Source organism: Rhinolophus ferrumequinum, chromosome 24, assembly GCF_004115265.2.
Source record: "Rhinolophus ferrumequinum isolate MPI-CBG mRhiFer1 chromosome 24, mRhiFer1_v1.p, whole genome shotgun sequence".
In the NCBI taxonomy this organism is placed as follows: Eukaryota; Metazoa; Chordata; class Mammalia; order Chiroptera; family Rhinolophidae; genus Rhinolophus; species Rhinolophus ferrumequinum.
In genome coordinates this window covers 5337225-5354637 of record NC_046307.1, presented here as the reverse complement: position 1 = coordinate 5354637, position 17413 = coordinate 5337225, and the positions used below count along the sequence as shown (strand labels likewise).

Genomic DNA, 17413 nt, shown 5'->3' with positions numbered 1-17413 from the left:
GACACACCAGTACATGCACCTTCAAAATAATTGTCCTTATAGTTTAATACTCAGTTTTGTGTCTTGCTTTTTAAAATTATTTTTATTGATCATGCAATATACAAAAGAATATTGTAACATGCATGATTTTAAAGAATAACAAAAGGAACACCTGTGCACCTGTGTATGTACCTCCCAGTTAAAGAAAGCGCGTTACTATCCTTTGGAGTCTCTCTCCATGCCCCTCACACCCAAAGCTAACCACTATACTGCATTTTGTGTTTTTTATTATTTTTCCTTGCTGTATAGTTTTACCATATGTATAATGTTTTATGCTACATGTTTTTTAGACTTTTATATATAAACGGGTTATTTTTGCTATATTTTCCCACAACTTTTTTTTTCCCCCCGTTCACTATTATTGTCTTGAGATTTATTGTGGTCAGCACCATGCTCTAGTTCATTCACACACTATAGTTGCACAGTGTAGTTTACTTCAGATGTTCGTTCTCATTTGGACCATGAACGTTTTGTCTGTTTCTTGGTGTACACTCATAGGAGCTTCTCTAGGGCTTTCTTAGGATAGAATAGCAGGGTAGAGGTTTCCAGCTTTAATAGCTGATGTCAAATTGTTTTCCTAAAGTTGTTGTATTTATGTGCTTTGCGGGGAGACTTGCTTGATGTCATTGTTCTGTCCCCTAGTAATTACTGAAAATTTCCTTTTTAAAGGCCAAATTGTATTTCATTGTATAGTGTACCATAATTACTTTTATTATTCCCTTAATATTAAGCATTTAGATTATTTCCAGGTTGTCATCCTTATAGATAATTCTTCAGTGAACATTATAGTCATAAGGCTTTGTTTCTGTTTCTACTTATTTCCTTTTATAGATTCCTTGACGTAGACTAACTGAGTCCGAGGGAGTGTGTGTGTGTGTGTGTGTGTGTGTGTGTGTGTGTGAGCGTGTGTGTGAGGATGGATCTTCTCAGGATTTTGTTCTCTGGTTAGACTAGAAGATTGCTGAAGGTCAGACTTCAATGTGGATAGACAGACATATTCTTTATTCTATCCTAAAAGTAGGTTATTTTCCTAGTGCCTTGCAGTCTTCCAGAGTTTCCCATCTTTGTTTTCACTTTTCCCAGGTGGTGGCCAGCTGAGATCTGCCATCCTCGAGCTGTACCTTCCAACATCGATAAGATGAGACATGATGTGGGCGAGTTCCCTGTGCTTTTCTTTGGGTCTAATGACTATCTGTGGACCCACCAGGCCCGAGTCTTTCCCTACATGGAAGGGGATGTGAGCAGCAAGGATAAGATGGGCAAAGGAGTAGATGGAACATACAAAAAAGGTAACTATCCGTTTTGTTTCTCAGACTAACACAGACCTTGTTGCCTGAGTATCTGCTCTGTGTTAGAATTCACATACATTCCATTAGCAGCTGTGTTCTGCCCTCTGAGGGTATATGTGGCTGCAGCTACAGGATTTTGCAGGGAAGTTGACCCACATAACTCAATTGTTTTTGAGCTTAACTTTTTCTTAACTGGAATTTCCTTAAGGGAGGTTTTTGTTGTCTTACAAGTTCTGTTTTCTCAACATCTCTTCAAGTACTGAAGTTTTGTAACTGTTTTATAGAATAAACATTGGTTTGCTAGGCAAGGGCCACAATCTCTAGCAGAGCCACATTTATTCCAAGGAGGGTTTTGTTGTTGTTGTTGTTATTGTTGTTTTAGCTTGCTGGGGGGTGGGGGAGATAATAAAACTCACCTAAAATTATAGAGCAAAATAAGATAGTGAAAGTCAAAACATAAATATTCTGAATCAAAAGAGATTTTTATAATCTGGCCTAGCAGTGAAGGAGTGGGGGACATTTGGGGCCAAACGGGGTCAAATCAACTATGAACCTCTGTTTTCTCTACTATATAATGAGTAAAGTTTGCTCTGATTTAGTGAGATAATGAAAAAATCAACTTTCAGGGCACATAGTTGGTATTCTGTCAATGATAATTACCTTCTTCCATTAGTTGTCCTTTGAAAGGCAATACAGATATCACTTGTTATTTGAATCTATTTGGACATTTAAGTATAAGATTTTGTCCACATGGTGAGGCAAAAAGGGTTCTAAGAAAGTGAATCTGCCTGGTGAAGTGCAAGAAGATTCTAGGCAGGTGAAAACTTCCTGGTTGGGGAATGAGAATGATGTCCATAGGGAAGAAATTTTCAAAGGTCCTATTTGCCTCATGTTACTTCAGTGGGTCCTCACTTACCTGTTGGCCATGTGGTTTCTGTGTAGATAAGGGCTATCAGTACTAATACTATAGGATGAGTGTTGTCATCTCAGATGGTGAGGGACCCAGTCGCCAACATCTTTGTCTGCACAGAGCTGGCCACCACCGAGGCTGTGGGAGATGGTGGAGTGTCAAGAATACTGCAAGTCTGAGCCTGCCGAAGCTCTGGCATTCTGCTCTTTCTATTCCTTGATCCTGGGGTGGCTGGGTGCCTCTGCCTTCAAGGAACACATGTTTTTATAGGGGATTTGGACACAGGTACCAGCAGTCAAAATTTCATTTACTGAGTGTTGTAGAAGTGTGTATGGTATGCTATGGGAGCACACCAGGAAGAAGCATGACTGCCCTGGGGACCGAAGTTTGGAAATAACGTGTAGCTTCTTTCCTATGTGATGCTTTGAAGAATGAACCAGAATGGTAATAGTTGCCGTTTGTTGTCAGGCCTTGTTTAGTTTGTTTTCTGCATTAAATCCTTGTGGCAATCCTATAAGTTAGATGCCATTATCCTTATCTTACAGATGAGGAAACCGAGATACATAAAAGTTAAATTACTTTCCCAAGGTCCCGGTGCTGGTAAGTGATAGAGGAAGGTTTCAAATGCTGGGAGTTGGGCGCCAGAATCCAATTTTTTAACCCGTACACTGACTATGAAGAAGTTAACTTAAAATGTTGTAACAAGAAGAAAGCACATCTTTAGTCTAACATGCTGAGTTAGTGACCTGCAAGTATTTGGTATAGTTTAAGCACGGGGCGGGGGAGCACTGGGCTATTTACCTGAAAAGGTAGGTAAGTTCTATGTCAGAGTAGAGTTTTAGAAATCAGTCTGAGTAGAGTGTAGGGACCATAAAAGGTGAGAGGCTGCCACCAGGAATGTCGGTGAAGTAGCTGTTTCTAGTTCTGGGCATAGGTGATGAGCCTGTCACAGGGAGTGCCATGGGGTGGAGAGGATGATGGGTACTGGATAGACGTTAAGTAGATAGGCAGGACATGCTAGATAATAGGATGAAGAAAGAAGGAATTTTAGAACAAGTTAGAAGAGGACTCCACAAAGTAGAAACTCTGCTGCATGGTGACAGAGAAATGGAGAAAAAGGGATGGATCAGAGGTGAGATTTTCTTTAAAGAATCTTGATAGCATGGGGAAAGCCACAGAAGAAAGAGGGAAATTTTGGAATTCTTTTCAGAGTTTTTAACCTGGGTCAAGAATGATGAATTAAAATTTTGCTTTACATGAGGAAGAATGAGAATCTTAAGATTTTGTTGGACTTTTCAGATATTACAATCTTTTAAGCATCTTTTAAGCATTAAGTATAGGCCTTGAATGCAGATTATCTGTGAAGGTCTGCGTTTGTATCAGAGCTAATAATTGATATTTACAGAATGAGTCTTAGGACAAGAGTAGGACAGGTGCTGTAGAGAATAAGCAAAAAGGAGAGGAAAACTTCAACTTTGGATTTCTTCCAGAGGAATTTGTCAGGTGACCTGGGGTGCCTACGAGGCAAGATGTTGTCTGGAAGCAGGAGGTTCAAGACCAAGGCAGTGACTACACTGAGCAGGTGCAGGCTGGTGGTTGTTAGGAGACGTTACGTGTGCGCTTTGTCAAATTATTTAACTTGTTTTTGTTTTAAATTTTCCTCTGAAGCTGTGCTGTGCCATTTAGGGATGGATTATATTTTGTCTTAATGGTATATCTGAATACCCTGGGGACTATAACTTCCTTGGAAATAGAAGTCATATACTTCTTAGTTTTCCATATAGTGTTGATGATTTTTGTCTAAAACATGGATTTTCTCCCACTTAAAAGGGGGGTAAGCAAAATAAATAGCTCTACCCAGAGATTAATTGACTTGTGCTGTGTGTTTTCTTAGCTCTTCAGGAAGCTGCAGCAAGGTTTGAGGAGTTAAAGGCTCAAAAAGAGCTAAGACAGTTGCAGGAAGACCGAAAGAATGATAAGAAACCACCACCTTATAAACATATAAAGGTAAGAAAAGATCTCAGGAGATTCCATGTCGAGGAGAGACCCCGGATAGCTTGCCCTCTTCTCAGTCTATTCATGACAAGAACTGGAAGCACAAGCATAGTTGCTTTTACGTAGAAGTCTAAGCTTGAAAGAAGTTAAGAACAAAGTGCCAGGGCACCATTCCCAGCACACCGTGAGCACTTTAGACAATCAACTGTGCGTTGATACTCTTTTTTTTCTGTTGCCTTGGAAGTCTTCTCATACAAGAAGATTAGATTAGATTCTGTTCATAGCCAACATCTTGCATTTTGAAAGGGACCAAAGAGCCATGATAAAAAATGATAAATGGTCCTCGGATAGTGTGGACAATACACCTGGGTGAGTCTTCTTGGGTAATGGCTGACGACTCAAGATTTCAGTGAGCAGGATGACTAGGATTCCCAAGGTCCGGAGAATTCATGTTAGGTCTGTGTAACCCTTAGTTACCTGGTACAAGAGTCGTCACCATTTCTTATCTGAGTCCAGTGGGCCCTTTGTATTGTTTTTTAAATTTTTAAGTCATTTTCAAGAATAATTTACAGATGTAAAGATAAAGGAATAGAACGAATTTATTAGACATTTGAGTGTTTATTAAAACCTTTTTAAAAACCTTTTTTATCAAGTTGGTTTTGGTACTCAAATGTCAGAAAACATGAAAGAATACTATTAGTTCTGTTAACAAAATGAGATCACCCAGGTTCTTGCAAAATATTTGTGATAAGGTTATTCCTGGATACCATATTTCTTTTTTGTCATTAGAAATGCATTGTTGTTGTACTCATTGGTTTTGAGTTTCTGAAGTCTTATAGCCTGAGATTTCACTTAGGAATCAGTTTCACCATCATTTTTAGAGTCTAGTGTGTTTAAGTATGTTCCAAATATTCTATGGGACATACTTAAATGAAAACACTGTTTGTTCTTTATCTGAAATTCTAATTTAATTGGTGTCCTGGATTTCTATTTGCTAAATCTAGCAACCCTAGTAAAAACAGATTACAAAGATGTTATCTCTAGTCTTCTAGTCTTTCTGGAAAGATAATACAGTACTTTGGGCAAAGCAGTATGAAAAAACTAGTGTGACCATTTCACTATTGCATCATGCTTTTGTAATTCCATTCCATTTTCTTATTTAGTCTTTTTTTTTTTTGCATAGTTAGGAGTCATTGATGAATAATAATGAGTAACTGTGAAATAGTAAAATATTACAAGATATAAGAATAGTAAACACTAAAATTCTGTAACAGCTTAGATTTATAAAAGGGTCTAATGGATAGAATGAGTTTGATTCCATTTTTTTAAAATAAGTAAATTTTCTTTTTGATCTTTGGTAAACCTCTAAAAAAAAGAGTAAAAGTTATGAAATACCAATCCTTACAAATAGTCAAAACTGCTGGGGAAAAAAACCTTAAGACCTAAAATTGGGTCTGAAAGGTTTGGACCCTGGTTGTATATTGAGAGTTAAATGGAGTTACTGTGCATCGAGACATAATACTAAATGTAGGTAAGCCTCAATAAAGGGAAAGTGATCCAGTTCCCACAGTCATAGATGTCAGATAACAACAAGGTAGACATTTCAGAGTGGCATTATCAACCATGTTAAAAGCCTGACAATTGATGGAGCAACTTCCCATTAGTGATCTAGTCACAAAAGTTAGAGGCCAGTGTCTTCATTTTTTTTTGGAACAAACATATTTCGAGGAAAAGGATTTAGAACAGGAGTTGGCAAACTCTAGTCCATGGACCAAATCTGGCCTACTATGGTTGGGGAAAAAAATAAAATATTTCCTGGCACATGAAGATTATATGAAATTCAAATATCGGTATTCATAACTAAAGTTTTATTGGCACACCGTCATGCTTATTCATTTACATATTTGCTGCTTTTGGGTTAAATGTCAGAGTTGAGCTACGTGCACCAGAGATCTAGGGCCTACAAATCCTAAAATATTTACTGTCTGGTCCTTTACAAAAAAGTTTGTCAAGGTTTCCGTAGTGTAGTGGTTATCACGTTCACCTGACAAAAAAGTTTGTCAGTCCTGATCTAGAGTGAGCATTTACCTACAATTATTTATCTGTGTTGTTTTTACTTAACCATGTGTTTTGTTTTACTTGTTTGTTTGCTTTACGTTAGGCAAGAGACTTACTTGGGATTAATAACAGGTTAGATCAAATGTCAATAAAGAAGGACTGAAACATACCTTTAAATAAAGAAAAGGAGGAACAGGATGAAACTTTTTTAGGGGGTTGCTGATGTCAAGTAAAGGGACCTTGAATCAGAGGTGAATGTTCAGATACCCTTTGTGTAGGACCTGTAGTTTCAGGTGATTGAACTCAGCTCTTGTCTTCTATCCCTGTACAACTTGCCTTAGTAGGTTTATGGCTTCTAGTTGCAGGTGGTAAGAGTATTCCTGCATTAACAAGAGGTTTGCAGTTTTTACTAGTATTTTGAAGAATCTGGGAAGAGATCTGGCAGTGAGATGTTTGTCCTTTTAAGTTATTATTAAAAACTGGATTGAGAACAGTATATTTGTACAAACAAATTATAGATTTTATAATATTGTTAAAGAATAAGAGGCAAACAAAGTGTTAGAAGTAAAACCATTTGAGAATTTAGAGGATAGACATAACTGTTTAGGTAATCATAGTGATTTTAGATTGATTGGAATTGGTAATCTGGAATATTTGATGTGACAAAACAATTAAAAGGAACATTAAAAGAAAGAACTTAATTATAGTATTTATCATGTTGAAAGGCTGCTAGAACCTTTACTAGACCACTTACATATATTTCGTATCTCACAAATGTTGCAATGCAATTTAGGAAAATCACACAATTTCTGAATAGTCAAATTTTATGTATGGGACAGGTTTCTGAAGACTCAGACTGTTCCCAAGTGAAATAATACCAAGTAGGGCAGACTCATTCTCATAGTGTACAAATCCATCTCTATTATAGAATGTCTATTTTTTTCCTCAGCATTGTTGCAAGTACGTAGTTGTAAAAACTAATGGCTTCAGTGTCACAGCAGCTATTTGACCTTTATGTTTTATCACACTGGATTTTTCACTGTAATTTTCAGTACTGGCAGCACTACTAAATAAAATGCACGAGTGATATTACTGTAGTCTATTAAAAATATTTCAAATTACGATAGTAAATATTAAAATATATCTTCACATATGGGAACCCCTATTAACCCAAAGACATTTGCATGGCAACCGCTTTACTACTTCGAGTGGTGGTTTTTTCTATAGCAGCTAATGTGGCGCCACCATGTGGCAACAGCACAAACCCAGTTACAATTCACTTGGCCTACCTCCTTTGAAATTGTTTCTTTGAAATTAATTTTTTAAAAAAATTTTGTGGGACTTACATTTTATATGTCAAGTGAGGCTTTATTTTTATGTCAAACTGCCTAAATTTTTATTTCCTCCAAAATTTTTATGGTGGTAAAATACAGGTAACATAAAATTTATCATCTTAACCATATTTAGGAGTTCATAGGTATTCATAATGTTTGTATCTATTGCCACTATCCATTTCTAGAACTCTTTATCTTGTAAAACTGAAACTCTACCCATTCAACAAATAATTCTCATTCTCCCCTCGTCTTGGCCCCTGGCAACCACCATTCTTTTTGTCTCTAATGTTGACTACTCTAAGTTACATATGTGAAATTATACAGTGTTTATCTATTTGACTGGCTTGTTTCATATAATGTCCTCCAGGTTCATCTATGTTATATCATGTTTCGAAATTTTTTATCTTTTTAGGCTGAGTAATATTCCATTATTTTTTACCACACTTTGTCTATCCACTTGTCAGTGGACACTTGGTTTTCTTCCATTGTGAATAATTGTGAATAATGCTACTAAATCTTGATTGTTCAAAATAGTGTAAAATGTGGCTTGCAACTTGAAGGAAAAGAAACCTGCCTTTTGTAGGTCCTGAATTGTCTTGTGTTGACTTGCCTGATGTACTACAGTATGTGTTTCTTCTCCAGGTGAACCGTCCAATTGGCAGGGTACAGATCTTCACTGCGGACTTGTCGGAGATTCCTCGTTGCAACTGTAAAGCTACTGACGAGAACCCCTGTGGGATAGACTCCGAGTGCATCAACCGCATGCTGCTCTATGAGTGCCACCCCACGGTCTGTCCTGCTGGGGGACGCTGCCAGAACCAGTGCTTCACAAAGCGCCAGTACCCAGAGGTTGAAATTTTTCGCACATTACAGAGGGGCTGGGGTCTCCGAACAAAAACAGATATTAAAAAGGTGAAGAAAACGTTTCTTAATTTCCAGATTTTTTTCCTTCTTTGCAGTTGCGTAATACGAGTAATTCTTCTTGGTGAATATGTGAAAATTGATCATAAAGGAAAATAACTGTAGGGATTAACCTATTATTGTGTCTTGCCATGGCCTTTTAGAGTTTAGAGGTTTGAGAATAGATGTGCTCCATTGTCTCTCAAAATCCTCAGTATTGGTCATGCTCACTGTGTGTGAGGATGGCAAAAATGAGGGAAATTCAGAGACACCGTGGCCTTCATTTGCTTTTTTATGAAAATCCTAGCAGCTGTGTAGTTAAGAGAGAGGGCATAGTGAGCACAGGATTCAGATGTATTAATCACCTACAAATAAAGTCTGGTTTTACTCAGGGAAAACAGGTTTGGGGTCATAAAACATGAAGGACGGTTAGGCCTTCTCTAATGAAAAAGCAGTAACATTTTCAACTTCAAACTTGGAAGGATCTGCAGATTTCTGAAAAATAGATAATGTATAGTTTAGTGTAGAATAAATCTTATTTGACATTTTAATAATATAAATCTTACTCTGGTTATACTTTGTGAAGGATTTCACTGAAGTTTGTTTCTAGGCAAGAAAGTGAATCTGGGTTGGTCTGTTTGGTCATTTGCTGAGACATTGTGCCTAAGATGCAGTGATCAATAAGAGACAACGTTCCATGCTTTCATAAATTTTCCATTCTATAGCGGGGCAGACAGTGAACAAGTAATCAACCCAGTATGGAAGCAGAAAGGGTTTTGGAGGCATGTGGCAAAGGGCCTGGAACTTGCTTGTCTCTGCAACTATTTTAAGTTGTGACTTGAAAGATAAGTAGTTGTTGGCTTAGGTCAGTTGAGTGTTAAAGCATTGCGTAGAGGGGACAACGTGAATGAAAGCCAGTAGGACTGTGATGTAGTGAGTCTGGAGGACAGTGGTGTGAAATGTGGAAGGGCAGCAGGCAGAGCACGTTCCGAGGGAAAAGTACATAGTTTAGGGAAATTGACTTTTAGGTGTTTGGGCAGGTAAAGGGATTGACTGTCCATTTCACCATTACAATGGAGCCTTAGTGGGCTTCCTTCCATTTTGGTCGGTCTTTAACATCCAGTGTATTCCCATGTTTCTCCAAACGGCAGGAGTAGAGAGGTGGTTTTCATTGTCAAATATTTGAAACATCATATTTCTTATGTTTCTTGAATAAACTTTTGATAAGTGACCAGTTACATGCACGTGAACTGCTTTGGAGAATCTATGGAGAATAATGAATCTGTTATTTTCATTATTATTATTATTTTTTAAAGTAAGGTGTACCTGTGAACACAGTTGTGCTTTTTGCCAGTAAGTCAAGAGCTATTTCTTGTTCCAGGGTGAATTTGTGAATGAGTATGTGGGTGAGCTAATAGATGAAGAAGAATGCAGAGCCCGAATCCGTTACGCCCAAGAACATGATATCACTAATTTCTATATGCTCACCCTAGACAAAGTAAGTAATGGAAAGTGTTATTTTCAGACTTTGTAAAATTGTGAAATTAGTGTTGTCCTAGCCACAGTGTTTGTAAGGCATGTCGTACTCTACCCAAATAGTGTCTTTCCCCATGTTCCTAGAGATTGCTTGATCAAGGTTGTGGATGGAATAGGTAAGTTTGCTCATTTCTGGTTCTACGTGTGTAGCCAAAACAATGCTGCTTTAGCATTCGTGTAAGTTTTGAGCTGTCCAGTGTAAGTTGGGGGCTATATCTTTTAGTATTTTTCCTATAGGATTAAAACTTGAAGCCAGAAAAGTAAATAATCATTCTTTTATTCTACAGATTGAGAAACTGACTGTTGATAGTTAATTAGTGCGTTGAGAAGGTCATATAAATTGACTATAGAACTCAGCTTGTGGAACCCAAGTTAGGTTTCCAATTACAGGAATTTTCTGACGAGTTTCATTTCATTGGGGCCTAGAATTGTATTTGGAACTTAATGCCTAATTCTGTCATTCTAATGTGTTTATTTTTTGTATATCTTGGATTCCTTTTTGTACCTGAATGTTAGGTACTGCTAGCTTTATTTTTATCGTCATCATCATCTTTATTTTTTCTTCCACTAGTTTTGCAACAAAACTCTTTCCTGGTGTGAAACTTTGTAGACATTTATCAAATTGTATCCTTATGGTTTGTGCAGTCTTCACCTCCAGCTGTTCTCATCTTCGTTTGGGATGGGCCTTGGCATCAGTATTAAAGTCTCCTTAGGTGATTTCTAATGTGTAGCCAGGATTCAGGGCTGCCTAATTTAGAGGATGGGACAAGCTGCTGCTTTTAGGGCGTGGTCCTCAAACTTCAGAAGAGCTGGTTATAATGCAAATTGCTGGGCCCCACCTCAGAGTTTCTGTTTTAATATATCTGAAGTGCAACCTAAGAATTTGCATTCCCAGCAAGTTCCCAGATGGTGATGCTAGTGCTGAGGCAGGGAGTACACTTTGAAAACTACTGGGAGATTCAGACTTTACAAATAGGAACTCCAGCGTGTTAGAATTCTCAGGAAGTATCTGATAAGCAGCATCTCTTGGAATTCTAGGACCGGATCATTGATGCTGGTCCCAAAGGAAACTATGCTCGGTTCATGAATCACTGCTGCCAGCCCAACTGTGAAACACAGAAATGGTCTGTGAATGGAGATACCCGTGTTGGCCTTTTTGCCCTGAGTGACATTAAAGCAGGTAAGAATCACTTAAGGATTCTGGAGTTAAGAAAGGAATTTCAGATTTTATCATCCAAAAGTCCCACATGCCCTGTAATTCAAAATGAGGTTTGCAAACTCTGAGGGTATATAAAAATACTTTCCAGATGGTACTTGGCATGGAATTTTTTTGTTGTTGGTAGTGGTGTGGTATAATATATATAATATAAAATTTACCGTTTTAAAATTTTTTAATGTGTAGTTCTGTGGCATTAAGTCCATTCACATCACCACCATCCATCTTCATAACTCTTCATCTTCCTCAAGTGAAACTTTGCACCTATTAAACACTAACTCCACACGCCCCCTTCCCCATCCTCTAGCAACCACCATCTACTTCTGTCTCTGTGCTTTTGACTACTCTAGGAACTGCATATAAGTGGAATTATACGTATTTGTTCTTTTGTGAGTGACTCATTTCACTTAGCATACTTACTGTCTTCAAGCTTTGGGTATGGACGGTTTTAACGGAATAAATTTCCTGACCTTTTCCATAACTTTTATATGAACTCCCTGAAAATTGATCTGCCTTAGAAGGCATCAGCAATCCATGGCTCTTTTCTTATCATCCCTTTCACAGTTGCCCTTCATCCACTTTATTTGTCTCTTACCCATCTGAATTTTATGGTTTATGAACTCACGGCTACTTTAACACAAACAACTCTCACCTTTAGGATGCCAAAGAGCTGGACATTCGGAGAATGAACAGCTCTGTCATGCCCAGCCTGGGTGCCTGTGTCTCTAAGAACTAAGAGTGTGAAGTGAGGTGTTACAACCAGGACAGTATTAAGATGTTTGAAAGTCAATCTGATATGGCTGAGAGGCTTGAAAGTAAAGTAATACATATTTTCCATAAATTAAAGGAGCTTAATCTGTAGCATCAATGTTTTGATGAATTTATGTTAAGCATATATACATACACACGACATCCTCTAAATTGCATGATTTAAAAGAAAATATTTAGACATGTATAAAGTTAACGAATTTTGAATGTACAAAGAAGTACATAATTTTTCAAAATGAGTTTTGCAGGGACACAAGCAAAACATTTAAATTTAAAGATCACTCTCCTACATTCAAACTGAGATGGGGCTGGCCTAGGTAGTTTGTAATTGACAATATAGTCTAATTACTGTGGAGGCAGAAATCCCATATGAGCATCCTGGAATAAGACCAAAGTTCTCCTTTGCCGAAGGTGTGTTTACCTCAGGCAACCTTAATCAAGATAAAATAATTAAAGAGCAATTTGGTCAGCTTTTGGTCTGTTGCTTTTCCCCCCCCTCTTCTTCGCCTCCCCTCCCCGCACTCCGGTTCAAGCCCTTGTTTCTCAGTGTAGTTGTGTAGGACACAACTCCCTGGCCCATGCTGGTGTTATGAGCCTTGTGCTCCCCCGACTGAGGCAGTCGGTCTCCAGTCAGCGGTTGGCAGCTCACAGCAGCTCACGGCAGCTCTCACCAGCTGCCGGCCACTCATGGCAGCCCAGCTCCAGGGAGAGCTGTTGTTCACAATCTTAGCTGTAGAGGGCGCAGCTCACTGGCCCATGTGGGAATCGAACTGGCGACCTCAGCTAGGAGCACGGTGTTCCAACCACCTGAGCCACCAGGCCGGCTCCACTTTTTTTTTTTTTTTTTTTTTTTTTTCCTAAATCCGTAGACATTTTTCTCTCCCACCCCCGTATATCTTGTTCTCTACAGTTTAAATATACTGCCCAGGAGTTGTTTAAGTTTTTCAGAATTTTAAAGGTTCTGACAATTCTCATATTTTTGTGTTGCACTACTTCACTTAAAGTAGTAGATGATAAAGGTAACAATGCTTGAGCATCACTGCACTGCACTCTGCTGGACTATGGTACTGATTTTTTAAATGGTAACTTGTATCAAGTTTTTTGAATGGGTGGCTTCAGAGTACATTGGGTAAATTTCTGTTTTGTAACAAGAATTATCAAGCCAATGCTGTAATAGCTACCATTTATCAGATGCCAGGCACTCTTTCAAGCATATTATCTCAATCCTTGCAAAAGTGCTGTAAAGAATATGTATTATATCCGTGTTACTTTGTTTCTTTGTCTGACTCCTCTCATTCTTTTCTTCATTCTTTAACCACCTGGGGGTAAGGGGGCATGTGGTTCCTCTGTATTAATTATTCAGATGTTACTCAGTCATACATGATTTCAGTTCTTATATCTCTCCTGACAGCTTTTAGTACCACACTTGTACTCAGAACTTTAGTTTATCCTTGGGGATGGCTGCCTCTACCATGTCTAGCCACAAATTTCTGTTTACTCTCATATCAGCTCAGATAGCATGGTTTGAGAATTCACAGACCTGGTTGTTGTCCTCGCTTGACTTGGATTCCTCATGGGTGGGATGGGGAAACGAGATAGAATGTGATGAGTGCCATGCAAGGTGCCTGTAATAGCTACAGCCTTGGAAGGTGGGATAGAACTTTGCAGCTGGCTCTCCTTACTCATCCAACTTCCTGGGCTTATCACATACCTGTGATTTTCTGTCTCCCATGTATGTCACACTCACTCATACTTATCTCTTCTCCTTTGGCCATCCTGAGTAAGTTCAGATCTGTCCAGGATTATTGTATATTGGACTCTTCTAGAATGGTATGAGTCTTTCCTTGGTGTACACTGATATTTTTGCTCTACCCTGTTGTGTGGTCATGTTTACATACTAGATGCTGAATGAGTTTCAAGTTATGTCACGTATCCTGCTATCTTATACTTGTGTATATGGCTGAGGTATGTTATAAGCACACTAAATTCTTGAAAGCAATGCACATATAAATTGTTTAATAAGAAAAGAATAGAGTGATAGAATTACCCATCATTCAGTAAGTTCACAGTGGGTGTGAGTAGGGAAACGTGACCCTGCTGCTAACCTTGGTTAGTTTCTGACCCTGCTAGCTCTTGCAGTGTGAGCCTCTCACCAGGCTGTGAGTGATTCTAGTACTCATATCGTTTGTACCCTAAGTATAAGCCCGCTGCTTTGTTATTTGCTCAACCAAATAAATAATCTACTTCTAATATTGGATGAAAAAGTACATATGTGTTAATTAGTCTCAGTGACAGAAGATGGGTCAGTCTGCAATGGGAAATCTTCCTAAGATTAGACAATTTTGACTGAATGATTGTCACTTAATCCATTACCCCTGCCCAGAGACAACCTCTTCATATACATATAAAAAATTACTGTATTTGTTAGGCCTACCCTGACATGTTTTGAGTTTTTAAAGTTTACAAATTACTGCTATGTGCATTATGTCATATTCTCTCAATACGCTTGTGAGATTGTTATTTCTCCATGTAAGAGATGGACACAGGGCTCAAGTCACTCATCTTAGATTGTGGTGTTACTGGGATATAAGCCAGGGCTTAGGTCTGTGGGCTAGAGCTCTCCGGTGTGACTCTGTACTGAGATGTCTGTCCCTTGAGCGCTGCCTGGTGCTCACCTTGGCACAGACCAACAGGTTTTCTTCATACTTGCATTCCCGATGCCTGGCAAAGCAGTGTAAAGTAAGTTGTTTTTGTTGGTTTTTAGTAATATATTTTGAATCTGAAAGGTTAGAAAACAAATGTAAAACAACTCGGGATATTAACACCTCTACGGCATTAGTAGAGGGAATCAAGAAAAGTTTGGAATAATTAGTAAAAGTTAGTTTAAATATTACTTGTTAATCCACTTAAGTTTTTCTCTTATTAGGTTGTATTAGCTAATTAATGTTACAGAATTTAGAATTTATTAATATAGTGGATTTAGAAGTTAATAAATTTTTTATTCTTTTAAAATTAATCTATTTTTCTTAAGTCAATATCCTTTGTGATTAATACAGAAATAATATAATTAAAACCATAGATATTAATATTTTCACGGTCTCTTATACAGGCACTGAACTTACCTTCAACTACAACCTAGAATGTCTTGGGAATGGAAAGACCGTTTGCAAATGTGGAGCCCCGAATTGCAGTGGCTTTTTGGGTGTAAGGCCAAAGGTACCTTCCAAACATTTGCATCGGGAATAATGGTGTGGCCCTCCTGCCCTACTCAGTGCAGGGCTGAGTCTTTTAAGAAGATGTCTCTTTGAAATAATGACATTGAATAGTTGTCAGTAAGGCCGCTGGCAATTAACTAAGCATTCCGGTGATCAGTTTGATTACACAAGAAAGTATCTTTGGGTATTGTTGAAGTGTTTTGAGCAATCTGACTTCTAATTGGTGATACTTTTCTAGCTATAAAAAGCTGTAAAATAGGAATCTGTAAAGTGGTTTACTTCTCATGTCTTTATTGGTCTCAGCTGATCTCATTCACATTTCCTAGTAAGCTGCTTGCTGCTTAGATTCTTGGTATCTGGCTGCCCCTCCCTCTCCCTTTCTCTCTCTCTCTCTCTCTCTCTCTCTCTCTCTCTCAATGAATTGAAGTTTCTAAACATAATATAACACTGTGGATAAACATAGGACCCTTAATCTTACCATTGTAACAAAGTATAAACGTTGTGTCTTCCTGGTTTTTTATGTGCACTTTAACTGAATTATAATTCTATAACTGTTAAGAATTGTTTACAAGTCTGTATCCTGCTTTTCATAAATATTATAAAAACTTTCCTTGCTATTACATAGTCTTCTTAATCATTTTTTAGTTAAATTTTTTCTATAATGGCTGGACAGTAGTAAGTAAACATCTGGATATTTCCAGATTTCTCTATAATAAGTAACAGCACAATGAAAATTGAAGTTTAACTTTGATGCACAGTAGATTGATTATATGGTGACTCTAGTTGGGCATTTCCTGTTATGTTTTTTAATTATGAAATCAACATTAAGAACTGAAAAATGCAAATTAGCATAGAAACCAGTAACTAAAGAGGGCAGTCATTTTGAGCAGCAACACATGAAGCTGAAGATCACCCACTAATTATTTTATCTTATTAAATAAGATTATACTACTTTGGGTTTTGTTTTGTTTTTTTGTTTATAGTTGGTTGGTTAAATGGTCTTGTTCCTTAAGATGTCCAGTTGACTTACTCCCTATAAATTAAAATAGTACCTGAGTTTAACCCAAGTTTAATGGTGTTTCGTGCACTGGGGATGTCAGTTTCAGCATCCTTAAGGTCTGTGTAGCATTTCATACATGAATCAGTGAGAGAAAAATTTGAGAGCAGAAGATTAGAAATGGGAGATCCACTAGAAATAAATCAGATTTGTCCTGGATGCTTCTAGGCCAAGATAAATAATGTGATGAAAACCACCAGGTTTGATGACTAATTATGAGCCGCAGGGAGCACAAAAGAGACCTGCTGGCTGCACCAGGGTCTGTCTTGGGGAGTGGTGGACATCAATCTAATTTTACTTAAAGATGTGTAGCTTGTTGAGGGTAACGACCATGAATTAGTTTTCTGTGTCTTCCTAGCACATGGCTCATACTAAGCGCTCAGTGAAGGGTTGATGACTAAACTAAGAAATGTATGTGCACAAACACACGCACACAATTCTTCCTTAGTTTTGAAGTTAAGACAAACATAATAATAAAACTTATACAAGGATGACCTTTAACACCAGCCTTGTGTGTCAACAAAATGAAACATTTTTCTTTTTTATTCAGGTGGCAGGAGTAGTTGATACAAAAGTTACAATTAAAACAAGCATTTTTTGAGTATCTGTGACATGCTAGGTGCCTTCTCTGCATTTTCTCTTATCTTTACAACAGTCTATGAGGATTGTCTCTTCCCAGAGGAGAGACTGAGGCTCAGAGAGGATAGTTAACCTGGTCAAGATCATACAACTAATGTGTCGACAGAATGCTGACTGCTCAATATCTGACCTCTAGAATCAACCCATTGCCACGGAAGAAAAATCAAAGAAATTCAAGAAGAAGCAACAGGGGAAGCGCAGGAGCCAAGGGGAAATCACAAAGGAGCGAGAGGATGAGTGTTTCAGCTGTGGCGATGCTGGCCAGCTTGTCTCCTGTAAGAAGCCGGGGTGCCCAAAAGTATACCACGCAGACTGTCTCAATCTAACCAAGCGACCAGCAGGTTGGTACCAAAATCCATGTAGAGTTCTCCTTGTTCTCTGCCAGATTCTCAGAGCCCTTTGGTCTTCCCATGCAGTGTTGAAAGGATATGGCCCAGGTTTTCATTCTGGAAATAAA

At 38.1% G+C, this 17413-nt stretch overlaps 1 protein-coding gene across 7 annotated transcripts in view; it reads left to right on the top strand.

Annotated features, from left to right (window-relative positions):
• Positions 1-17413, top strand: part of NSD1 (nuclear receptor binding SET domain protein 1) — a 164757-nt gene that overhangs the window by 139497 nt on the left and 7847 nt on the right. For all 7 annotated transcript variants that reach the window (XM_033095854.1, XM_033095857.1, XM_033095853.1 and 4 more), the window contains 7 exons: positions 1123-1328; positions 4133-4245; positions 8268-8537; positions 9907-10023; positions 11100-11241; positions 15155-15261; positions 17093-17297. In XM_033095854.1, coding sequence (XP_032951745.1) covers positions 1123-1328; positions 4133-4245; positions 8268-8537; positions 9907-10023; positions 11100-11241; positions 15155-15261; positions 17093-17297 — 1160 coding nt within the window. The remainder of the gene's footprint in view (positions 1-1122; positions 1329-4132; positions 4246-8267; positions 8538-9906; positions 10024-11099; positions 11242-15154; positions 15262-17092; positions 17298-17413) is intronic.